The sequence below is a fragment of the Oncorhynchus kisutch genome, linkage group LG22 (genome assembly GCF_002021735.2).
Source record: "Oncorhynchus kisutch isolate 150728-3 linkage group LG22, Okis_V2, whole genome shotgun sequence".
Taxonomy (NCBI): Eukaryota; Metazoa; Chordata; class Actinopteri; order Salmoniformes; family Salmonidae; genus Oncorhynchus; species Oncorhynchus kisutch.
Genome location: NC_034195.2, coordinates 19009892 through 19036601, shown reverse-complemented (window position 1 = coordinate 19036601; position 26710 = coordinate 19009892). Strand labels below are relative to the sequence as shown.

The following is a 26710-nucleotide window of genomic DNA, read 5'->3' as shown; positions in this document are numbered from 1 at the left end:
AATGAGAAACAATATGAGACACAACCTCATTAGGGTTAGATTAACTCAGCTGCTGGTTTCCCACAGATTTGATAAGGCACAAATTTAATCAGAGGCAATTAGGCATCCATGGTGTGCTTCCCTCTCTACTGTGCACAACTTCCCAACTAAAATGACATAATGATGGTCAATTGCAGTAATGTATACATATTTCAGGTTAGTGTTAAGCGCTGCTGCGCTGTAGTAAGACTCTGCATGTTGATTCTCTTATCTAGTGAGGTTTATGATAACAAATTGAACAGAGAAGGATATGAAACCAGTGCAATTGTCCCCGATTGTGTGATTAGACGGAGTAAATGTAATTAGGGGGCTCCCTCTCCCACCATCTCTTTAACAGCCATCTTTAATGACCTGACTCCTCTCCACTCTGTCTACCTGACTGATGCTGATTCATGATCCTTAATAACATCATTAACACACAACCCGAGAAACACTCAGCCAGAGAAATACCAATCAAACAAACCAACTCAGAACACATCTATGACTAGCTACGTTCCACACAGGGTGAGGTCAGCCACTAGAAAGATAAATCAAATAGTTGTGTCCCTATGTTTGTCACCCCCCCCCCCCAAACAACAACAAAAACTCCCAAAAGCAGCAGCACACTGCAAAAAGTTACATCTAATTAAGACTAAATATCTTAAATTGAGTGATAATTCACTTAAAGTATTTTTTTTAGCTAAATGATCTAACGTCATTGGCAGATTAAGGCTTTTTTTAGGTCAACATTAGCAAAATGAAGACAGGTAATTCATTTTTCGCCCAGATATTTTTAAAGATATTTTACCTCAATCATGTTATTTAACCTTAAACATCTTGTTAGGTAAAATATCTAGAAGAATATGATGAAATAAGATATATTACTTGTATTAGGTCATTGTCAGGTTAATATAAAAGCAAAATGATGTGCCAATGATAATTTAGCTTGGTAAGAAAAATGAAAGAAAAACAATTATCACTAAATTTAAGATACTTAGGCTTGCTTACCCAGACGGCCATCCAGACAGCCATTTGATCTGCAGCCTATGTCTGGGACTGCTTCCGTGTCCGTCTGTGCCTATGTGTCTATACGTGTCTGTAGCTATGTCAGTGCCTGTGTCTGTATAAGACAGCAGTTGCAGTCAGAAAGCAAGGGCTGCCAATGGGCCAGGTGTCTGATCTCACCATACAGCCATCAGTCTCACACTGCACAATCTATATGGTCATACAAGGAATATAGGAGCTATATTTGATGATGATTGATCGAAACAGTGATTGTCATGCTGTGACGGTTTGGGCCCCTCCTGGAAACTCAATTACTCAGTTCTGCCCATTTACTTTCCCCATAGAGCGCATAGGAAAAAACAGATCAATAAATTTAGCTGATGTTGACGGCCGACTGCAGTCTCTCATTCAGGCTTGATTTAGCCTCTGGCCTGATGAGAGCAACTCTAGTCTGGAATCACTATTTAACGAGGCTGTCCTACACCTTGTGATGAAAATTAATACACTGTAAGTGCCTGGTTGCTTGAATTATTGTATTTTCGTGGCAGTTGTGGGAGTTTGTTTAAACCAAGTAGTGATGTAGGTAGGAAAACACCAATAGCATGCTTTCATACGGGCTGTGTACTCACCCTGCACTCGGACAGCTGGCATCTGCCGGAGTTGTCGCGTACAGCTTTCTGAGCTCCCTCCACCAACTCTTCTTTTTTGAACAGGCATACCACTGGAAATAGACGCACACACACACACATACACACACACACACACAAACGGCAGCGCACAAAAAAAGGTGATATTCACTATACTGTGGCAGTCTGTGGCAACCTACTGCGGTGAAGCCACATAAGAAAGATTTTCATGTCTGTCCCTATCTGAAAACAGAGTGGGAGCATTGGACTTCAACGTGACACAGTATGACTGGGGGAAAGGCGATGATCTTACTTGGGCAGAAAATCCTATTAAATATGTCAGTTTGATGTGGAGGTTTGAGTGGATAGGCTACCTGATTATCAGAATTGCTAGAGGAAAACGTATATAGGCCAAACCATAACCCCCAAGCCATTTCACCCGTCAATCAAACTGTGAATTATTATATCGACACAAGAACCAGTAAAACAAACTAAATTGATTACCAGGAAAAGCATTGATGAAGTTTTGAAAAAGCTATTAAAAACATTGTGCTTGACAAGTCATCCGAACCAGAACCTAGCTCCCTGCCTCCCGCTCCGTGAGGAGGTAATGTACAGTAGGTGAACAGATAAGGTTTGCATTTGGAGAGGGAGTCTTCCTTTGAGTCTCTAACACCAAAGCAAGCTTAATGAGCCCTGTCTTTGTCTACCTCAGTGCTGTACACAGAGACACAGAGGTGGCAGAGTTAAGGAGGATTTATACCAGTGTGTTGATGTCAGATTAGGATGCTTAAAGGCCTTTCAACCCCCTGCGCCTGTCACAGCGCAGTGCAGAGTTGGGTAGGGAGAGGGAGTGTTTATGCCAACACAGCATGATTAGCGAGCTAAGCTAATGGATTCCCTTTGATAAAGAGTCAAACCGAATGTGGTATGAATAGTTTGACTGAGTCTGATTCCCATGGATCAGCTTGCGTGTGTTTACGTGTGTGTTGATGGTGTGTGTGTGTGAGTATGGCAGTGAGTTTAAATTGAATTCAATTTACACTTGAAAAGATGTACTGTGTAACCCAGGCCTCTAAAAATATATAGTCTGCCATACGTTATATAATTGAACTAGCTCTTCTTAGTAATAACAAGAGGCTTATTGAGACCAAACACAATGTTGAGAGAACCTTGGAATGTTGTGCCGTACAGCATGCATGTTTAAGAGGAATGTCATCTCAGGAACTATACTGCTTCTATTGCTTTTGAAAGGTAAACACATCACTCACTATGGAGCTAATATTCTCTGAAATCCATCTCTATGTTGAAAACAGAAATGGAGGAAATATAAGTGGTAAGGCCCTGTATATAGGAGGATAATAGCGCTGCTTTCCTCCTATCTTCCGAGTCTGCTAGAAAAAACCTCTCTGTGTAGATACGTGATGAAACAGAATTATTTATCTGAAAAGAACACATCCACGGGCTAAGCGGTTATTGATCAAATAAAACAGACAGACATTTATCTTAATGTTTCATGGTCTGCTCAGCCAGACACAAGGCTACTCCAACGGCATCCTGCATCCATCTCATAATTCCGTTTTCCTTCTCCAGATAAACATGTTTTTCATGTTGTTTTTCCTCAACTTCAAATACGTTTTTTTTTGTTTTTTTATTTGATTTGAAAGTCCATGATGAGCTCCCCCGCCTCATACAGTAGCATCATCCTGTCTAGTGTAAACAGGAACTAGTTCATCTCACATCCTGCGGAACCTGTTTCCCGTTTGTGTCAATGTAGCCACCTGTGTTGATAAGCTGGCTGTTAAATAATTGGCCCATGTATATGCAAAAGGACGGAGCATCTCAGGGAGCAGTTTAGCAATGCAGAGCTGTGGTCAGTTGTCAGGCAGCCTTTATGGAGTGTTTTTGTGTGTGCATGCGCATGTGTCCGTGTGTGTGTGTGTGTGTGTGTTTGTCCATCTGTGTTTGTACGTCCATCTGTGTGTACGTCGATCTGTGCATGTGTATGTGTGTGTGTTAAGACATTTCACTCACGTTGGCACTCCATGCAGCAGGCGCCCTTCACGTAGGCAGGCGTGGTGCCCGCTGGGCACTGAGGGGATGGGCAGGAGATGGTCTCACACTGCACTGTGCCATTCTGTGGGAGAGAGAAATGACAGGAAGTCACTGAAACTGACAGGCAACAGTATTAAACACAACCTTCTTCTACTGACCTCAATTGGGAGTTGCGGATGCCTGGGAGAGGAAGGAAGGCTGTTTGTAATGTCCGGCTCGCTTTATGGAGAGCAGAAATCTGCATATAATGACGAGATGCTCATGTCTCCGCCCTAACAATGGAAGTCGTTGTCCCAAAGGCGGGAAGGCAAGGCGACAAGCTTAGGACCAAAATAAGCCCATAGAAATGCATTGGGCTTATTTTGGACAGTTTTGGGCGAGAATGAAACCTTTCGCTTCACATCTTCCTCTCTGTGGGAAAGCACATGGACACAGCTGCAAGGACCAGCAGGACTTTTCCTCGACACATTGCAGAGGTAAAGATGGCTGTAGTTAGAAGGCTTTGGCTAAGGGAACTGCTGTTTGACTAGACATGAAACTAAACTAAAGTTGTAATCCCGGTGCTGAGCTAGTGCATAAGCAGGCAGCTGTTTGTAGAATGTTCAGTCCCCTATTGGTGAATAGAGGTGAATAGAGCTACAGCTACTGTACACAGTGATAATGGATGGAGTCCATTTTGCTTGTTTTTGTGGCTCTCCAAATAGCATTTAAGAGTTTTTAAATTGTGTAGAAATGCAGTAAATGAGCGTAAAAAAATGTTTGCCATAACCTAGGTTAAGATGAAATTATGCCCCGGCCTTCTTCCCCTAGAGTCTCTATAAGATATTCAGTCTTAAGAATTGAATAAGTACGAGGTGCTTCTACCTCTGTAACTCACCCACATTCCTCCCTGAGAACTGAACTCTACTTAAAGAAACATGGACTGACTCATCCACTATATTTGATACCATCTTAATGCTGTGACCTTTTCGTTTGAAAGGTTGCGGCTAATTGCCACACGTAACGTAACGAACATGTCTATCTAATGGCGTAATTGCAGTCTTCATTGAGGACACGACAAGTCTATGAGCGCCGACGATTCATTGGACGAGTGGGTGAAACAAATCGCTGTTGATAATGATCATCTGTGGAGAGTAATTAGGTGAAAGATATGTACATTCACAGTGTTCCTGAGTGGCGCAGCGGTCTAAGACACTCCATCTCAGTGCAAGAGGTGTCACTACAGTAGCTGGTTCAAATCCAAGCTACATCACATCTGGCTGGGATCGGGAGTTCCATAGGGTGGCACACAATAGGCCATCATTGTAAATAAGAATTGGTTCTTAATGGACTTGCCTAGTTGAATAAAAAATGATACTCACATTATACCAATATAATGTACTAAGCAATACGGGATCTCATCAGCTGGCGCAGATCCGCTCATTTGAGGAGATTGTAGGGATATTCACAGTTCCTTTTCGAATATCCGAACGGACGTTAGTATTCGAATACTGAATATTGTATTCATTTATGCCTATTTTAAAGGCCCAGTGCAGTCAAAAAACATGATTTCCCTGGGTTTTAGATTTATTTACACACTGAGGAGGGAATAATACTGTGAAATTGTGAACAAGCTGTTGGAAAAGACATCCTGAAATGTTAGCCTGTTTTGGTGGCATGGAGTTTTGGCCTGCCTGATGACATCACGAGGCGGTAAATGAGTTGATAGAACAATAATAAAGAGAGTTCTAAACGTCTCTGCCAATAACAGCTAGTTTTCAGTTTTCCCTCACAACTCAGACCACTCCCAGACAGTCCTAGAAAAATTGTGTGAGAAATAAACAATCACATTAAGGTACTTAATTGCTATATATATTGAGATAAAAACAGCTGCATTGGACCTTTAACGTAAATAAAAAATATCCATGTGACATTGTTACATACAAGGATATAACATTACATTTCAAATTATTCATTTAATAAAACAAAAAACTTTTCAATGTAGTTTTTATGATGTGCGCCCCATAAAAAGACCGGTAGCCCACAGGTAGCCTTCACGTGTGTTGATTGTTGTTTATGTTGGTCAGTCAAAGTGGCTCCATGTGTAGCAAGTGGAGTGAGAGTTCACTAATGCAATGCAAGATGGAATAAAATTTTGGAATTAAAGGTTTGTGAAATGAGGAGTAGGCTCCAATGAGCAAGCAATAGCTAGGCTGTTGTTTTATCTGAATGGGGTTGGGGTGAAAGGGCAGCATTTGGCCTCAATTAGCCTAGCTAGCTATAGCTGGCTAACTTAGCTAGCTGGCTGGCTTCTCTAGTCTACTCCAGCCAAGACAGGCACTGTAATATGGGATGATAAATAACATTGTGGCTGCTACAAGTTAGTTAGCCTTGGCTGTAACCGAGTCGGCTACTGCGTCTCTCTCTCTCTCCCTTCGTCGCTCCCACACACACAGCCCCTCCACAGCTGCAGGAATAGAGCGCCAACCTCTCTCCCTTGCCAACCTCTCTCCCTTGCGCAGCAGTGCTCAAGTTAAAAACGTAAAAAATATATACTTTCTAAAATATCAGGATATCTGACAAAAAATGATATTACTCGAATGGTGAAATTATTTCAAACCCCCATCCCTAGTTCAGTGGCATAGAGAGGAATTGGTGTCTTATAGCTGGTAGAATGACAGGGGGTGAAATAAGTCTGTTGATGTGGTATATAGTTATGCTCATAACTTCATTTTCTAATCATTCTTGCTTGGTGAAGAGGAAAGTAGACCCTAGAGAGGGTATGTCCAGCATGGCTGTCCTGCAGCTCTATCTGTATAATCCAAGTTACTGCGTACATTTTCTATCCTTCTTGTTTTCTGTCCTGTTTTATTTGGGAATCTAGGGCAACACTCCTTTCAATCCAATGCAGTAATGAGAACATAAGCCATCAACAATGGGGTATGGCCCCGCCTCCCCACCAACACTTGATGAACTGAAGCCCAAAACAAAGGCAGGGTCTACAATGGGGCCATTGAAACACACACACACACACACACACACACACACACACACACACACACACACACACACACACACACACACACACACACACACACACACACACACACACACACACACACACACACACACACACACACACACACACATAGCCCACCGTGCAAGTGCAGTTCCTGCAGCCATCTGTCCAGGACTCGTCCTCTCTGTAGACGACCCCCTTGACACTGCAGGTCCTCTCACAATAGCATCCATCCAGACCATTCATCTTCTCCTCCGCCCTGGACAGCTGGCCACGCCAAGCCCAGATACAAAGGGAGGAAGGGGGAGGGAGAGGGGGGAGTGAGCCTCAGATCGGTGCATATCATCCATCTCTATACACATGAAACAAGTCCTACTTCAAGCCCTGCTACAGTCGACCATGCACTAAAGGAGATCTTCACAGTATAACATTATCAAAGTAGATTCATATAAGAAGGTAGACCATAGCCAGTATGGTTGCATCTTTGATGGTGAAGGAAACATGTTGAAGCAGAAACGAATAGCCCAAGCTATCACCCTTGACAACAAAGGTGTATAACCAGGATACATCCCAGTACCTTGCTGGATGTCTTGGCTAAGATATCCTGCAGTTCCATGATCTTCTGCACCAGTCCGTGGAAGTCATTGCAGGTTGGGCATGCTAGAAAAGAACCGACCACAGATCCAACATGTGTAGACATGCCTTAATGTTACAGGTGAATAACATTACAATACAATAGGTGTGGACTCACTCCGGTTGAGATCTGGGCACTGAGAGATGAATCCCTGAGGCAGGACTAGTATCTGAACATCCTGCATTACACCCTGCAGACACAAACCCACACAGAAAAAACCCAGACTTAGTTACAGCCAGCACAGAGCATACTGTCTCTTCAGACTAAATGTGTCCTACTTGATCACAGATAGCACCTGAAATGAGAGGATAGCCATCATCAATGCAGTGGATGGTGTTATATAAAGAGAAGCTAAGGAAACTAATGCGCAATAGGTTGAGGAGAGATAACAGAGATGAAACATGGTCTAGTTTATTGTTCATTTACTGTGGCATGCAGGCACATACGCACGCACGCACACATACACATACACACACACACACACACACACACACACGCAATTTATCATCTTCAAATCTTGCACAACCTCAATAAATACTGTTATCAGAAAACAAATGTATGAAATATTTAGTGAATGTTACTGGAAATGTGTGTTTCAATATCGGGAGGCAGTCTGACAAGTTTATTCTGAGTTATGTGTTCTCTGGACTGGTACAGTCTGTGTGGTGAGATAATTGGACTGAAATTGGATGCAAAGTGAACCAATGATACGGGAGTCATGAATGTAATAGCGATTTCTGTTTTCTCCTGATTCCCTTTGATAAGCATAACTATGAGATACAGTTTCAATTTGATTCATAGGTCTCTTAATTTGATAGCCTTTCGTCCTGTGGCCGAACCGCAGATCCAGACACTCGGTAACCATGGAAACCTGGCCCCTTCCATTCCTTGAGTGGATTTTTTGGAGCTGCGCAACTTATGAGAAATTGTTTTTTTAAATTGTCTTGCTACTTCAATTTACTGGCCATACATTCAAATCGAAAGAACCCAATTCGCTGATTCCTCATGGCAACATCAGGTCAGATGGAAGCAGGCATGAGTCATGTTTGGTTAAACATGTTTCCATCTCCCGGTAATTTAGACTCTGACTCAGTGGAAGGCTGAAAAACCGCCAGACTAGGGAAGATAACGCATGTACGTATCACTGATGAATGTATGCATGACGTGTTAAATGTTATTGAGCGGATGATTACTGTCAAAACGAGCTGCTTCCCAGACGTAGCCTACAGGGGTAAACCGTTCAAAGTGTCTGGTAATGAAAGATTAGGATCTAAGTGCAACTTAATTAGTCGTCAATTGTGAGTCATCTTAAGGAGGTGTTCCTGATGTTTGGTATACTCAGTGTATGAAGGATGTATAATATTGAACTTCTGAATGGGCATCATCCATTTCTGTGATAAAAGTCTCTGCCACTAGACTGTTATGGAAGCAACTTTTTTTTTGGTTCCTCTAAACCCCTATACAAACAGAGACAAAGAGAGAGTGTCTGATATGTTAATTAAGGTTTTTTTTTTTCGTTAGAAGAGATGTGGCTTTCCTTTCCCAGGACTAATCAGGGAGGGAAAGGTGTGTTGGGCACACGACAAGACTAGTTGGTGACCTCCAAGTCTTCTTTCATCTGCCAATTAACGCTGAGGGAAATGCAACAGCCAGAAGCGACACACACACACACACACACACACACAGACCGATACACAAAGAGGCAGTCGTACCTACACAGACGGAGGCAATATGTACACAGACACAGACACACACACACACGCACAGACACACATTCTGGTGATCAGTTTGTCCCGACGGCAGACACAAAGCACCACCAGTGTCATTAAAAGCAGATGAGAGGACAATATACTCTAACTTATCCCTGTGGGAAGGTGTTCCTGGGGGGATTAAACCTGTGTGAGGGGCGATACATCTTCTAGTCTGATATAACAATGGGGCATGTTTAGTGAGCACGGTCCATTCCAAAGGCCTTTACAGGCCTTTCTGGGATAATTACGCCAGCTATGCACAGCAGCAGTAAACAAGGGGGGGGGGACAATATATGGGACAAACATGTCAATTCATTCTTAATATGAGGGAGGGGAGAGAAAGAATGTAACATTTACATTGGCAAACTTGAGAAATGTGACCAATTCAATTCCCAGATTCCCAGATAAATAAAGTCAATGGTTAAACAGCCAAGGATGGGAAGTGGGTGTGGAGTACGTGGATTGTGGGAAAACAAGGTCCATGAGCCAACGCGCTTCATTTTCTCCTCAATGATTTGAATAATTTATCAAGCAGCATCATCACAGGCCACCGTGAAGAGTTTTCAGCTTTACAAAACATTATTTACCTTGAAGAAGCCATGGGCGCTGTTCCTCTGTCCCAGCCAGAAAGTTGCGTCATCAGGTATGTCCATGAACGGGATCTCCACCACCCTCTCATAGATCCTACAAAGACAGAAAGACAGAAACAGGTCAAAACAACACAGAGGGTCAGCAAAAAATGATTACCGCTAATCATTAAACATAATTGCCAACGACACCACACCTTCTCTTACTACTACCATTAAAACAATAATATTTGAATAAACGGAATAGTAATAATGCCCCTAACACTAAAAACACCCTGTTCTGTCATCTTACTTAGCCTCAGGGCTGGGCGATATGGCCAAAATATCATATCACCGATTTCTTTCTAATTTTTGACCATATTTTATGTTTCTGAATAATACAAGTTCTAAATATGCTTTATGGGTAGTGCATGGCAACAAATAAATTCTAAGTGGTTTTATTGGCCTTTCTCCATGCTGACTGTTTTACTGTTCAAACAAAAAGAATAAAAGGACAAAACTAACAGTGAAGTATTCCTATTAGTAGAATGTTGCATAGGAATCAAAATCCTATTTTGTAGCCTCTCGTTCAATTTCAGAATTCAGTTAGAGAATTTTCATAAATGTCTTAATATCGTGCACTAATTTGTTATCATTTACACATTGTGTCACATTTCTTTTGTCTTAGTATGGCTCTATTTCATCAAACAAACGTTTCCTTTATGAGAAGAATGCTTCTCCTCTTTGACTGACACGGTTGCACTTTTTACTTTCGCCACTAGGGCTAGTCAGATTTCTCTGGATCTATTTTGCAAGCTTGCCCTCCCGAAGTGTGCTGGAAAGTTAGCTAGCAGTTCTCAACTTAGCAGTTGTTTTACAACAATAAAAACTGATGTTTTCCATAATTGTTTTGAGTAATTAAGGAATTATTTATTGCAAACAAATCAAACAGTAAAATATTGTTATAGAAGGTAAAGTAAAAATCCTAAACGGACAATGAATGAACACTGATACTGATACTGGAATAAATGAAACCTGATTAGTTTCATTATTATGGCACTGTTTATGAAGCGTACCTGTTGCAGTCAACGTGCAATATGATGTGGGAGGCGCTGACTGCCACAGAGACCTTGTGCCACTGTCCGTCTGCCAGGCTGTAGGGAAACACCTCAGTGTGGGCCTGCTGACCCTTGGTGCGGTAGTGGAGACGCACCTCACTGCGTTGCCCACTGCTCTCCAACTCCAGGAACCTGAATGGACAAGTGGACAGAATATGGAGAAAGGAATTAATTTAGACATACAGTACCAGTCAAAAGGTTTGGACAAACCTATTCATTCAAGGGTCTTTCTTTACTTTTACTATTTTTTACACTGTAGAATAATAGTGAAGACGTCAAAACTATGAAATTACACATATGGAATCATGTAGTAACCAAAAAAGTGTTAAACAAATCAAATTATATTTAATATTTGAGAATCTTCAAAGTAGCCACCCTTTGCCTTGATGACAGCTTTTCACACTCTTAGCATTCTCTCAACCAGCTTCATGAGGTAGTCACCTGGAATGCAATTAAAAGGTGTGCCTTGTTAAAAGTTCATTTTCTTTCCTCCTTAATGCGTTTGAGCCAATCAGCTGTGTTGACAAGGTAGAGGTGGTATACAGAAGACAGCCCTATTTTGTAAAAGACCAAGTCCATATTATGGCAAGAACAACTCAAATAAGCAAAGAGAAATGACAGTCCATCATTACTTTAATTAAGACATGAAGGTCAGTCAATCCGGAAAATTTCAAATACTTTGAAAGTTTCTTCAAGTGCAGTCGCAAAACTCAACAAGTGCTATGATGAAACTGGCTCTCATGAGGACTGCCACAGGAAAGGAAGACCCAGAATTACCTCTGCTCTAGAGGATAAGTTCATTAGAGTTAACTACACCTCAGATTGCAACCCAAATAAATGCTTCACAGAGTACAAGTAATAGACACATCTCAAAATCAACTGTTCAGAGGAAACTATATGAATCAGGCCTTCATGGTCGAATTGCTGCAAAGAAACCACTACTAAAGGACACAAATAAGAAGAATAGACTTACTTGTGCCAAGAAATACGAGCAAAACATATTTGACCGGTGGAAATCTGTCCTTTGGTCTGATGAGTCCAAATTTTAGATTTTTGGTTCCAACCGCTGTGTCTTTGTGAGATGCAGAGTAGGTGAACGGATGATCTCCACATGTGTGGTTCCCACCGGAGGAGAAGGTGTGATGGTGTGGGGGTGCTTTGCTGGTGACATTGTCTGTGTTATTTAGAATTCAAGGCACACTTAACCAGCATGGCTACCACAGCATTCTGCAGCAATACGCCATCCCAACTATTTTCTGCTTAGTGGGACTAAAATTTGTTTCTCAACGGGATAATGATCTAAAACATATTTTGATTTGTTTAAACACTTTTTTGGTTATTACATGATTCCATATTTGTTATTGTTGAAAATAGCAAAAATAAAGAAAAACCCTTGAATGAGTGTGTCCAAACCTTTGACTGGAACTTTGAGTTTGTCTCGTGTGGAACCAGGAATAATGAGCAGATGGAATATGGAGAGGGGAATTGCTATTCGCACACACACACACACACACACACACACACACACACACACACACACACACACACACACACACACACACACACACACACACACACACACACACACACACACACACACACACACACACACACACACACACACACACATCCCTTTCTACCCAATTCAACATCTCTAACATAGGTAATAGGCAGTACAATAGAGTACTGACCACACCCATAGTTCTACAGACAGCTGAACAGTTCCTCTTCATTCCCAGAATCCTTTCAGTAAAGTAGATCTCTCACCTCACACCCCATGGTGAAATATAACTGCCTCACCCTGTTTCAAAGAATCATGGTCTCTCTAGGTCTGATAACCCTTTCAAGATTCAATCCCAGGAATATGTGCAAGCTTAATGCTACTCGATGGCTGTTAATGAGAGCTTCAGTGAGCCACAACACCAAACACTAGTACAACCATGTGATGTGAGTGAGAGGAGTAAACTCATGGGGACAGGGGTACATTGGTATTTCAGGAAACCCCTGCTTTCCATCTATCCAGTCCATAGAGATTCCCTATATGAAGTGACACTAAATGGAAAGAGCTGCCCGAGTTGCCAATAAAGAGTCATCAGCTCTGGCTTTAAAGACAGAGATTTCTTTGGAGCTACTCGCTTCAAAGTGTTATTCAAAAGAAAAACAACCACTTAGAAGAGGAACTGTACTGAAGAGGAACTGGAGTTGATTTGTCTACAAACCGATATAACGAGTTATTCTGCCCCAGCCATGCACAATATACCAGCTGCACAAATCCAGTAACTCTGCCTGCCGGGATCACTCAGCAAACCATTTCTAAACCAAATGAAACAGTGAAGCGAGCCTGTAGCGTGCAGTGAACACACAGCCTGGATGGGCTTATCAGAGCTGGGGAAAGTCATTAACATTGCAGTGAGGTCTTTACTTTGCGCTGACTTTAATGTACACAGTTCAATCAACACATTATGTGGCATTCTGATTACCAGTCTGATCTGCTGGCTGCACAGCTAGCTAATGGAAAACAGATCAGCATGCTAACTAACTGGGAAGGGGAGCTCTGAAGCTGCACTAGGAATAAAATGTGATCGTGCCATACACTGTCATTTGCTAAGTCTGGTCTTGTCACGATTTTCGCCGAAGTCGGTCCCTCTCCTTGTTCGGGCGGTCGAAGTCACCAGCCTTCTAGCCATCACTGATCCATTTTTCATTTCCCATTGGTTTTGTCTTGTCTTCCTTCACACCTGGTTCCAATCCCCTCAATTACATGTTGTGTATTTAACCGTCTGTTTCCCCTCATGTCCTTGTCGGAGATTGTTTGCTTGTATGTGATGGTCATGTATTATGTTGGTGTGTGACGGGTTTTGTACCCACTTTTGTTATTTTGTACATTTTGGTTTTTGGAGTTTTAAACAACTCCGTTTTTACCAGGTTCGTTCTCCTACGCCTGACTTCCCTGCCACCAACACGCACCCATTACAGGTCTGTTAGTGCTGCAGGTAACAAATCAGTATATATTTTTTTTATTTTATTTTTTATTAGGACCCCCCCATTAGCCGACGCCAGTAGCGACAGCTAGTCTTACTGGGGTCCGACACAACGGAAAATACATTAAAGACAAAATACTTTAAAATGTACATACATTTAAACAAATTAATGTGTGTGTGTGTGTGTGTGTGTGTGTGTGTGTGTGTGTGTGTGTGTGTGTGTGTGTGTGTGTGTGTGTGTGTGTGTGTGTGTGTGTGTGTGTGTGTGTGTGTGTGTGCATCAGTTACACAAAAACACAAACATACTGTATGTACCCTCAACACATTCTACACACAAATGACACTCCCATATTTTAAGAAGACTTCACTGCAAAGGTGAGCCATTCATACTCTGATTAGTGTGTTTTGTGAGATCTCTGACATTGGGTTTGGTGTGTATTGTGAGGACTCCAGCATTGTATTCAGTAAGTATTGTAAGGAATCTGGCCGTACCTCTGTTCAGAGTGGTGGATGGAGAGGATGACCCCAGAGTTGAGGTGCTCCTGTTTCAGGGTGACCAGCACGGTGAACTCAGTCCGGCCCCTCAACTTCTGGAGCATCCGCACAGACACATCCTCAGGGGCCTTCACCTCCCTGGACGAACCTGGGAAAAGAACAAGTGGCAGTTTGATCATTAAAAAGACAATATTGTAGTAGCACTTGAGAATTCAAATACATTAGCATTATTAATTTACGCATTTCATTTCCATATGTTTCCATTCATTAGAGGTTATCTATCATTGTTGCAGATTGGTTATCCTTGATATTATTACCTCATTGCATGTTACATACAGATGCAGGAACTTAATTTGACCAGTTTCTCCCACAGCAGGAAAATTATTCTGCAGCAACCGGAAATGTGAATTATTGTGTGGATTATAATTAATGGACATTTTTGGAGGGGTTGATACATGTTTCGTTAGGGCAAATCAATTCTGAAAGTGGAAATTACAAACTTTAGAAGCCTTTTTAAACCAGCATTTCCTGCTGTGCAGGACATTTCCTGCAACAACAGGGTGACCAGATTAAGATCCTACATCTGAGCAAAGAATGTTCATGATAGCTCAACCGTAATGCTATCTCAGATATGTCTATTATTTCTGGCATAATGTGTATTAATGACAGGGAGACCGGTGTTACTCTGTCACTGAAACCTTACAGCTTCGGAGCTGCACCTTTGGATTGCAGCTTCATCTGCCAGCCAAGACAAATATTATATATATATATAACACAGAGCCGCTGCGTTCTTCTTCTTCTTCACTTCCATGTCTTTCTATCGATTTGTCTCGGCTGGCAGATAAAGCTGAAACCCGAAGGTGGAGCTCTGAAGCTGCCTGTCGGAGATTGATCAGAGGTTTTGAGGAGCTGAAATAGCCAGCTGTGTTCTGCTGTAATTTCAAGAGTGGATTGTTTCTTTTTCCTGTCTGTACCAACAACTGAGGCATCGTGAATTGTTTGTAGTTTGTTTAATTTTCCTGCATCCTACTGTCTTTATGTAAAGTTTCAGTGACAGAGTAACACCGGTCTCCCTGTCATTAATACACATTATACCAGAAATAATGGATATATCTGAGATAGCATTACGGTTGAGCAAACATGAACATTCTTTGCTCAGATGTAGGATCTTAATCTGGTCACCCTGTTGTTGAAGGAAATGTCCTGTGAAATGCAAAATTATATATATATACACTGCATGACCAAGAGTATGTGGACACCTGGTTGTCAAATATCTCATTCCAAAATCACGGGCATTAATATGGAGTTGGTCCTCCTTTGCTGCTATAACAGCCTCCACTCTTCTGGGAAGGCTTTCCACTAGATGTTGGAACATTGCTGCGGGGACTTGCTGCGGGCACTGATGTTGGGTGATTAGGCTTGGCTTGCAGTCGGCGTCCCAATTCATCCCAAATGTGTTTTATGGGGTTGAGGTCAGAGCTCTGCACAGGCCAGTCAAGTTCTTCTACACCGATCTCAACAAACCATTTCTGTATGGACCTCGCTTTTTGCACAGGGGCATTGTCATACTGAAACAGGTAAGGGTCTTCCCCAAACTGTTGCCACATTTGGAAGCCCAAAATCGTCTAGAATGTCATTGTATGCTGTAGCGTTATTATTTCCCTTCACTGGAATTAAGGGGCCTAGCCCAAACCATGAAAACAGCCCCAGACCATTATTCCTCCTCCACCAAACTTTACAGTCGGCACTAAGAATTGGGGCGGGTAGCGTTCTCCTTCACCAGATGGTGAAGTGTGATTCGTCACTCCAGAGAACGCGTTTCTACTGCAACAGAATCCAATGGCTGCGAGTTTTACACCCCTCCAGCAGACGCTTGGCATTGTGCATGGTGATCTGCATGGCTACCGCAGTATTCTGCAGCAAAATGCCATCCCATCTGGTTTACACTTAGTGGGACTATCATTTGTTTTTCAACAGGACACAGACCCAACACACCTCCAGGCTGTGTAAGGGCTATTTGACCAAGAAGGAGAGTGATGGAGTGCTGCATCAGATGACCTTGCCTCCACAATCACCCAACCTCAACCCAATTGAGATGATTTGGGATGAGTTGGACCGCAGAGTGAAGAAAAAGCAGCCATCAAGTGCTTAGCATATGTGGGAACTCCTTCAAGACTGTTGGAAAAGCATTCCAGGTGAAGTTGGTTGAGAGAATGCCAAGAGTCTGCAAAGCTGTCATGAAGGCAAAGGGTAGCTACTTTGAAGAATCTAAATCTAAAATCAATTTTGATTTGTTAAACAATTTTTTGGTTACAACATGATGTGTTATTTCATAGTTTTGATGTATGCACTATTTTTTGACAATATAGAAAATAGTAAAAATAAACCCTTGAATGAGTAAGTGTGTCCAAACTTTTGACTGGTACTGTATATATACAGTATATTACATATTATTTTCAGATCTCTGTGTAGCCTAGCTAGTCTTCTGTAGCTAGTCTTCAGTTCTCCAGTCCCACCAGTGTGCCACCCTCTCCCCTGACTCTCCCCAAACGTCTATGCTACTTTAATGGAAGCATCAATAAATGATGACATTTCTCAGAAGCGATCACATCAAAGGGTTCACTCCCAGCCAGGGGACGCATGCAGGATGGCATTCTTTAGCACTACGGGAAGCTAAGTTAGCATCGCTGCCTCTCCTCAGCGCATAAACATTTAACTTCCAGCTGGTGGGAGTAGACAATTAACACAATGCAATCTGCAAACACTACCAAGGCCACGATGAAGCCTGGCACTGTGCAGGGAGAGCATGTAGAGTAGTCGACGATGCGTGTGATAGGAGACAAGCACGTTATACAGTCTTCAGGGAAGGAGTGTAACGTGTGCTGCTAGCATTAGCATCTGTCGGATGCTGGCTAGGCTACTCCATGGGGATGCCATGTTTTGAGTCGTTTCTGTCAACAACAAAAAAGGTTGTCTGGTTTTTAGGTCCACTAGACAGATGCAACGCTAGACTGCGTCCTCTCACCACAGCTGGTGTCATTAAAGTGTCATTGGCTGAGGTGGGACAGATGCAACGGTGACATGTACCAGATTAGTCTGCCCAGCAGTAACCTGATGGTAGCAACAGAAAGCCTCTGAATGAATAATTAAATCTAAGTGGCCACTCTTCATAATAATGTAGGACATTGGGGAAATTATTAATGCTTTGAGGTGTCTTAGTGGACTACCTCATTGAATCGTAATTACAGATCAAATAGGGTGACGCATAATGGTTTAGTGACTTTTCCCTACAACCGAAATACAATGAGCCATTTGTCAGACTTGAAAAACAAAACTGAACCCAAGCAAAAGGCTCTGGCCCGCAGATGGTACAGTGCTGTGCTTGTCAGTCACGTGCCAGACCTCAGCATGGCGGGTGTGACAGACCAAGACAAGGGTACCACACTGATATCTCAATCCCAGGCACAATGGAGGGGCAGAATGAAGGTGAGGTTGGGGATAGTTTGGGCCGAGGGGCCGAGGGACTGAGCCCGGGGTTCCACAGCAAGCCAACAGCCTGTGATCTGGTGGTAACCTCTCCTCTTCAGAACACATCCTGCTTCCCCATGGGGGGTGGGGAGTGTCAAATGGGGGGAGGGACTGGTTGGGTAGGATGGGGTAGGGTGTGGCTTTAGGGAGCTAGATGGACCCCTCTCTCAGACTTACTGATGAGCACGGCTGTGTTTGGAGATGCCCGCATCAAAAGCATAGAGATAGGGCCTCTGCGTCGGTACTGCTCACTCAGGGCATAAGATTAGCCCCAGACAGTACCCTACCAGTAACCCTCCCAAAAACCCTCTACATGAAAGAGGAGTGGATGAAAGGGCCAGATTCCCCCGCTCTCTGCCAAATCAATACCCTAGGCCCCATCCCCATGCACTGCACTGCAAGGCAGGAGCCATCAGAAGCCATCAGTCGATTAGGTATTGGCAGGCGCCTGCATGGGGCGACCACCTGCTTTTAATGACCACTCTAACATGGGCAAAACAGACATTAAGTAGCCTGGAAAGGAACATCCATGTCATAACTTATCTCACATCGGCATCGCTTTCAATGCTGTCATTGAACTAACGGACACAGATGAATTACGGGGGAAAAACACTCATTTTCAGGCATCAAGAAATGCATTGACAGAGTGAGATGTTCAAAGCATCAGGCTCAGAAAGGGTTCCTGGAAAGCAGAGCTTTGTGGTAGCCTAGCCAGCACACTAATCTTATCTGCAGAATGTATACAGCGTTAATGGTTTCACACCAGGTGATTGACTCTAATCTGTAACTGAGTAATGCTACTTTTTTCTATCAGTCTGAACTCCAAGTTTGTGCACAACGTTGAATGCTCCCCTCCAATTGTATAAGAAATATTATTATTATGAGGCTAATCAAATCCCATTTTATTCGTCACATACTTCGTATGGCTAATGATAACTCGGCTATATACACAGGGTACCTGTACTGAGTCGATCTCCGATCTACAGGGATGCGTGAGGTTGATACATACATATAGCCAGGGGTAAAGTGACTAGGCAACAGGACAGATAATAAGCGGTACCAGCAGCGTATGTGATGAGTCAAAAGAGTTAGTGCAAAAAGGGTCAATGCAGATAGTCCGGGTAGCTATTTGGTTAACTATTTAGAAACGTATGGGGGTAATGCCAATCTAATCAATGGTTCATAGGTTTACCATTTGGAACAGGTGCCTTTAGAGCTCCAAACCTGGCCTAACTATCACACAATCCTTTCACACTGCTCCCATATCTTCCAGTATTTTCAGAATGAACTCCTACGCCGTACACATGTACACCGTACACTGTGACTCCTTAAGTGTACACTGTACAGGGATGTAAAACAGCCTCTCAAGGACAAGATTCATTCACTGGGTAACATCTATAGATTACATAGATCATATAGATATTTATTTTTTATCATTCCGTAAGAGTTGCGCGGGCCCTAATATACAATGATGAAGATGCATGACTTGACCCAGAACAGAGGCCAACAATAATAGCAAGTTAAAGATCACAGCTAGGGATGCACGATATATCGATGAGCATATCGGAATCGGACGATATTAGCTAAAAATGCCGGCATCGGCCCAATGTCTAATTTAACGCTGATGTGCAAAACTGTCAAAGCTGACGTGCATACCTATATAACGTAGGTAGATGACGTGCATACCTATATAACGTAGGTAGATGACGTGCATACCTATATAACGTAGGTAGATTACGTGCATACCTATATAACGTAGGTAGATGACGTGCATACCTATATAACGTAGGTAGATGACGTGCATACCTATATAGCGTAGGTAGATGACGTGCATACCTATATAACGTAGGTAGATGACGTGCATACCTATATAACGTAGGTAGATGACGTGCATACCTATATAGCGTAGGTAGATGACGTGCATACCTATATAACGTAGGTAGATGACGTGCATACCTATATAACGTAGGTAGATGACGTGCATACCTATATAACGTAGGTAGATGACGTGCATACCTATATAACGTAGGTAGATGACGTAATGATGCCACAAAAAATACAGCGCTACACAGAACAAAAGCAGAAAAATACTAAGCGCACACTTCCAACAACTAAACCAGTTCAAGTTCAGCAGTCATTTGAAAGAGTAAGAACATTTCAGCGAGACAACTCAAAGGTAAAATCCATTAACGCCCAGATAATGGCATTCATTGCCCTTGACAATCAACTGTCCTCTGTCGTGGATGATGTTGGCTTTTGCCGACTGGTTGAGCCCCGGTACACACTATTTTTCAGATGTTGCCCTACCGGAGTTACATAGTATTGTTGAAATGTACATCTATGAGCCACTTGCTATGGGTGTTACTGCTATTAGCTTCACAACTGACATTTTGAACAGCGATGTCAGCCCCATGAGCATGCTGAGTCTGACAGCACAGTGTGTGGACGAGGATTTCGTACTGAGGAAAGATGTATTGCATGCTCAGGAATGTGCTGGTTCTCATACCGCTGCTACCATTTCAATGGCAATTGAGAACATGTTAGAAACTTGGCTTGGAAACATGAACACACTCCTAGCGCCATTCGAACAACAGATTCGAGAAATAAGTTAATCAACTGCAACTGTAGCAGATGTGATACCCTCTGTCATGGTATTGAAACGCCTGCTCAACAAAACTGCTGACAGAGACCGTGGGTTTAAAACTTACAAAAGTACTCGAGGCTGTGAACAAGCAAATTGGTTGCCTTCTCTCTGAGCCTCTTTACTGTGTCGCCACCATGCTTAATACTAGGTACGAGGACCACTACTTCGATGCAGACAAGAAACAGGGTTTACGTGAAATGTTACATACACAGCTGGAAAAGATGAAAATGGACACAGTGACTGTGCTCACCGAGGAAGAGAGGCCACGGTTGAAACTTCACTGTTTGTCATGTATGATGAAATCCTGGTTGAGAATTAAACGACTGAACAAATGAACAACCAAACAGCACAGCAAGTAAGTGAAAGAAGTAGGTTTTGATTATGCTTTACTGGTAATGAGGACATACGTGAACGCCAACAAAATAACATTTTGGTCAGTGGTGTGTGTGTAACCTTTAACTAGGCAAGTCAGTTAAGAACAAATTCTTATTTACAATGACGCACTCCCCCGGGCCAAACACGGACGATGCTGGGCCAATTGTGCGCCGCCCTATGGGACTTCCAATCACGGCCGGATGTGATTCAACGAGGATTCGAACCAGGGATGCTTCTTGCACTGAGATGCAGTGCCGTAGACCGCTGCGTCCATGTGTGTGTGTTAACTATTTAATTGTACTAGAATGCTTAAAAAGACGCTAAATGTTAAATATCGGTTATCGGAATTGTGTTTTTTTGACAAGAAAAATATTGGATATCGGTATCGGCCAAAAATGTCAAATCGGTGCATCACTAATCACAGCGATGTTTTGATCTAAATAATGAGGATATTGTTAACTTTATCAAATGGACTACTGGAACAAAATAGCACCACGTATTTAAAACAACTCCTCTCTAACATTTCACAAATATGCAATCTCTTCAGCTCTCAAAATTTAACCATGCATAAAATATGTTTAGCACAGAATGACCAAGTGGGACCAGTCAGTCCAAACATCTAAAAATCCCCAAACAAAGAGAACAAATAAGGAAATATACCACAGATAAAGATATAGCAGATAAATACATTCCTGCCTCACTCAACATTGCGTAACACCGCCAGTTAGAAAATGACATAGAATTTTCCCCAAACACTCTTTGTTTTAAACATTGGAGGTGAGGCTGAGGTATCTGCGTGGGAGGGTTGGACCCGAGAACGTCTCTTTTGGGAGATAACAGTAATGATAAACTCAACAGCAACTCCAAACCCTCCATTACCCCCCTTTGGCTAGCAAGCTTCTAACTGAATAATCCAATACCAACGCCGGCTCCGGCCGGCTCAGGCAATCTGCATTCGGAAGATGGTCTATCCCTCTACTGTGTGTCCGCTCTACTGGAACAAACACTAAACTGAGCCAAGGGCACCTCCAGGACTGCTGGGGCAGCACTGTCTCCAAAACTCTCTGATCGACTCTGCACTGCCGTCAGTCCGCCAGCCACTGACTGTCTGACATTCAGAGTCTTTGAGCTGGTGTTAGCCAGCCACCAGTCCTTTATCTATGTAAATGTATGGTGTATGGTGGCCCGGAGGTGACAGAAATAACCCCCAACCACCATCAGCACTTCTGGAACAAAGGATCAGGTTGGCTTGACAGGGCTAAAAACACCTTGATTTGTGGGCCAAGTTACTATCACAAGTCCTTCCACATAGAAACAGTCAGGTGCGAATGCTGTGTTTCTGCCGGAATAGCTTTAGTAGCTGTCTGTAGCCCCAGAGGTTAGCCTATTAGATGCCTCCTGTTTGGTTGGTAGACACACACACACACACACAGAGAGAGTGACAAAGACACACACAGGGAGTGCTGCTCTATAATAAATGAGTCTCTTCCATCCCACAAGAACTAATGCCTCTCTGACACAGCTCTGGCTGGCTGGTGACACAAAAGCATCACACGGCACGCAGGGCTATGGGTTCACACGCATGCAGCATTGTGGATAGAACATCGCTCGCTGACCGCTTACTGTCGTGACCATGGCAGGCTGCTTTTCCAGCATCAGTTACTGTAGTAAGACTGTGTCCAATAGGAGTTCAGTGCTGTTTGTGGGTGTGCTTCGTATGTAGCACAGAGGGATCTACTCTGAACCCTATTTTAATCATGAAGATGTCTTGTTTGCAACCAAAACATAGGATGAACAAAGTTCCTTCTGCAGGGTGCCACCTGCCCCAATTAGGTGCGACTGATATAGCCAGGGGCATTCCTTCCTCCAGCTTTACCATACCAGTCCCTGAGGCATGCCTCTCTATCTGAATTGCGCTTTGCTGTACTGCTGACATATACCTTCAAAGACGATCCACTGCAGGGGGGGGTCGTTCTAAAATGCAATCCCATCCTCCCTCTCTCTCTCTCTCTCTCTCTCTCTCTCTCTCTCTCTCTCTCTCTCTCTCTCTCTCTCTCTCTCTCTCTCTCTCTCTCTCTCACATACACACGTGCATGCAAGCTAGCACACACACATTCCCTACCTTCCTCCCCTCCTTTACCACCTCCAGAATCCTCTCTTCTCCTCGCCTTCGCCCACCTCCTAGAGATACCAGCCATCCCCATGGGCAGGCAGGCAGAGAAACAGGCAGCCACAGCCCTGTATACATTCAGATTGGTTTCTAATGAGCGTAGGAATGACCCCGTGCAGCCATGTTAGCCGAGCCAGAGCCACACATCTGGATTACAGTCTATCAGCCCCAATCAGACAGACAGCTCTATATCCAGTGAATACACTACAGAGGCCAGAAGGTTTGGCTGCCGCTCCGCACCGCGCCTCCACCCAGCATCACTTACTTAACAGAGACATCCTAAATGAATGATGTCAGCAGGCAGAAGCAGCCATAAATAACGCAGCGCTTTCCTTTCTGCTGGGTGGGTAATTGAATGTGCTTAAACTCTGCTCAAAGGTAATCCAGAGAAATAAGGGCTGTATTGACAGAGGCACACTGAAGAATGTACGGGGGAGTCTGAGTCATGTTTCCATTTTGTGACACCAATGGCGAACTGGAGGAGAGAGGGTGGCATAGTAGAGGATGGGACGTTATAAAGAGGAGAAGGGGCTCTAGCTGCAGACATTGATGCACTGTGCGTAAATGTGCTGGCAGGGTCATGGTTAGAAGGGATACAGCTAATTAACCCGTTTCCTAACCTTAACCTAATTCTCCTAACCTGCTACGTTAATTCTCCTAACATGATGAATACGTTATCCTAACCTGCTACGAAAAGTCAAATCTGATGTGAATTTGACAAAAGCTGGATCCCTTTTAGCCATGACCTGCTGGGCAGGGCTACAGAGCAGTAGATTTAAATGAGAGGATAGACATGAGGTATGTGTAGTAGAAGGATTTGGAAATGAGGTATTCCTATAACATCAATGTTCATCCTTTTTGAATTGGATGATATGCTATAAGATGCCGAAGGTTCCTTTTGAAGGCATAACTCCACATTTTGTAGACATTGATCTGGATGCATAGAGCTTTATCTGTTCATGTGTACGTACGGGTTGATATTCTTCTCCAGAGAACTTTACCATGGAAACACCTATGGGTGAATCCATTTGAATTCAATCATTTTTTTGACAGCATTCCTTTTGATTTAAGGAATTCTTTCCATGTATGTTTGCACATGGTAGAAGTGGCCAGAAAGGGACCTTTTGGAGCCGAATGCCAAAACCTTCAGAAGATAAAGGTGTTCAATGTTGACCCATTATGCATTCCCCACCATCCATGTTTTTGCCACTGGAAAATATAAACGGCTGAGTTCGATGTCATTTAAAAGCTTTTTAAAAAGTGTTGTCAAACAATTTGATTATTTCTTGAAAAAAAAAAGTTTTTTTAAATAAAAATAAAAATGTAATGTCAATTATCTAAAAACGCGTAAACTCTGATTTTTGTTGTTGTTGTAGCTTCGACCCTATTTCACATCATCAGAGGTTTCTGTGTTGTGCCCGCCATCAGCTGAGACACAACATGCTCTTGAACACAGGTTGGGTGTCATTTCAATCATAGAAACATATTTCACCTATCCCTTCAGCCTACTGCAATTTAGCTGGTACACGACCACAAATATGACAGCAAATGATCTATTGGGGGATTGACAGTATAATTTAAAACAACAGATATTCCCATTCAAGTCAACATTCTCTGACGTGTGGATCTACAATCATCTTTGTGGTACCACTTGAAAGTTGAAAAAAAAATCCCATTTTAGTACATTTATCAGCCAAAACATGACACCCACCCTGTACTGAAGAGCATGTTTTGTCTCAACCGGGGGCGGACACAACACAAACACCTTAGATGATGTAAAACAGGGGCTAAGCTACAACATACGTGAATATGACAACAATGGGAGTTTGTGCGTTTTTAGATCATTAGCAACAACACCCCGGGTGGGTCAAAAAATGGGTCAAAATCGTGTACCTTTACATCTTAACTGCTTTGGCATTCAGGTCCAAAAAGTCACTTTCTTAGCACTTCTACAATGGCCAAATGGGTATGGAAGGTTTTGTTCGAAACAAAATAGGTGCTGTCAAAAAGTGATTGAATTCAAATGGATTTACCCTCATTTAAAATGATGTATTATTTAGTGCTATTTTAAAAGGTGCGAGGGCAGAGCAGTAAAACCTACAACTAGAGCGCAACACCAGCAGAACTCCTGTGACAAATGGCATTTCTCTGTCCAATACACCACCACTTTGCCAGTCAGATGATCAAGACTAGCATGTTAAGACGGGACAAACGTGGAGATTGCTTCTAGTGATATTCTTACTAATGGCTCCTATCTCTGACAAACTAATACAGGTTCAGACTAGACAACCCATAATCAAATCAAATATAATCAAATATACTTCAGACACCGGGGGGGGATCATTGAAGGATCAGTCTGACTAGGGTCCATAGAGCGGCCAATTCACCGTTGTCCACGCTCCATACATCTCCACGAGCCCGGGGTGTTGTTGCTGACTAATCTCATTATGCCGTCTTTCCATCATTATTTGCATGTCTGTGTCTGCCCCGCTCTGTGTGTCCCCCCCCCCCCCTCTATTATGGGAACCATTGCCTTTGTTATAGGCAGGTGGCATCCTGGGCCCCTGGCCTGACTCAAGGAGAAAATGACAACACAACACTACTGTATGTCAAAAGAGATGATTGTGCAAACAGGTTGTATTGTGGAGAAGATGCATAAATTGAATGGTTGCATTTTTTTGTGAGAGCTTCTAAGAGCATCAACGCCCATTTACCATTAGTCAATCTAATATTATATAGTACAAAACAAGTGTTTTCCCTTACCATGTTTGGTGAGTATGGACTTCATTCTTATGAGGAAAAAACTGCAAACAATCATTGTTGCCCTGTCTCCTTCAGCCCAACACAGCATATTGGATGTCTTTATAGCAGCATCTTACCTTGAAAGTGGAACGCCCGAGACTCGCTGTGAAAGCCCTGGACTTGAGTAACTCCATCAAAACCCTCTCCAAGCGTCAATTCATCGAACACGTTGATGCGTAGAGCAGGATCAACCCCGAAACCTAAAACTTATTGATAGAAAAACAAACACAATAGGCTACGCATGAAGGACAAAATTCATAGCATATTCCGTGACCTGTCCTGAAAGGTTATTGATGCTGGGTAGATGCGCATCTAAGTGTTCAGAAATATATCTGACATTTACAACTGCAATTTTTAATAATAGCTGAAAGTGGATCGGATAAATAGTAAATTACACGACAATGACAACCCAGTTAGATGATAGCCTACAATCATGTGTGTTGTAAAGTGGGTGTCTCAAGTCGTTGACATTAATTAGCTACGAGACATTATGATCAATGGCAAATGTGTGTCCTACCTGAGGTGACGCAGAATAAACCGAGGACAAGAAATAGTTTTAATCCCATTGTGAATCAAAATTAGTCCATGTTTTGTCCACTTCCAAGAGGCAGTACTGTTCAATCCAACGATGTCACAACAGCTCAGTAGCCTTTTACAAATCCCACATTTGTGATAACCGGATCACCAAGAGATATTATTCCATTCAGTGCGAGCTACCTTATATGTATGTTGTACTACTGGCATCGGTCAGTCGGCGACACAGGTGGGTAGGCAATAGAGGTTGTAACAAAGCAATCTTCCCAGTCCCTGAAACGCTCCTCTGTTCAGCAGTCTGCACGAGTGCGACAGAGGAGAGGAGAGGAGAGAGACGGTACCCGCTTTCAGGGTGTGAAGGAAAGCAGAACGAAGCGAATGGATCAATAAACCCCCTTGTGGTCTTGGTT

The 26710-nt window shown here is 42.9% G+C and overlaps 1 protein-coding gene across 1 annotated transcript in view; it reads right to left on the bottom strand.

The window, feature by feature from the left end:
- The window catches only part of nell2a (neural EGFL like 2a), a 98846-nt gene extending 72136 nt beyond the window's left edge, over window positions 1-26710 (bottom strand). The window contains exons 1-10 of the mRNA XM_020457001.2: window positions 26284-26710; window positions 25844-25972; window positions 14245-14395; window positions 10730-10903; window positions 9675-9771; window positions 7454-7526; window positions 7280-7362; window positions 6841-6969; window positions 3684-3786; window positions 1653-1744 (exon numbers count right to left, since the gene is read on the bottom strand). Of these exons, the coding sequence (XP_020312590.2) occupies window positions 1653-1744; window positions 3684-3786; window positions 6841-6969; window positions 7280-7362; window positions 7454-7526; window positions 9675-9771; window positions 10730-10903; window positions 14245-14395; window positions 25844-25972; window positions 26284-26332 (1080 nt within the window). The 5' untranslated portion in view covers window positions 26333-26710. The remainder of the gene's footprint in view (window positions 1-1652; window positions 1745-3683; window positions 3787-6840; window positions 6970-7279; window positions 7363-7453; window positions 7527-9674; window positions 9772-10729; window positions 10904-14244; window positions 14396-25843; window positions 25973-26283) is intronic.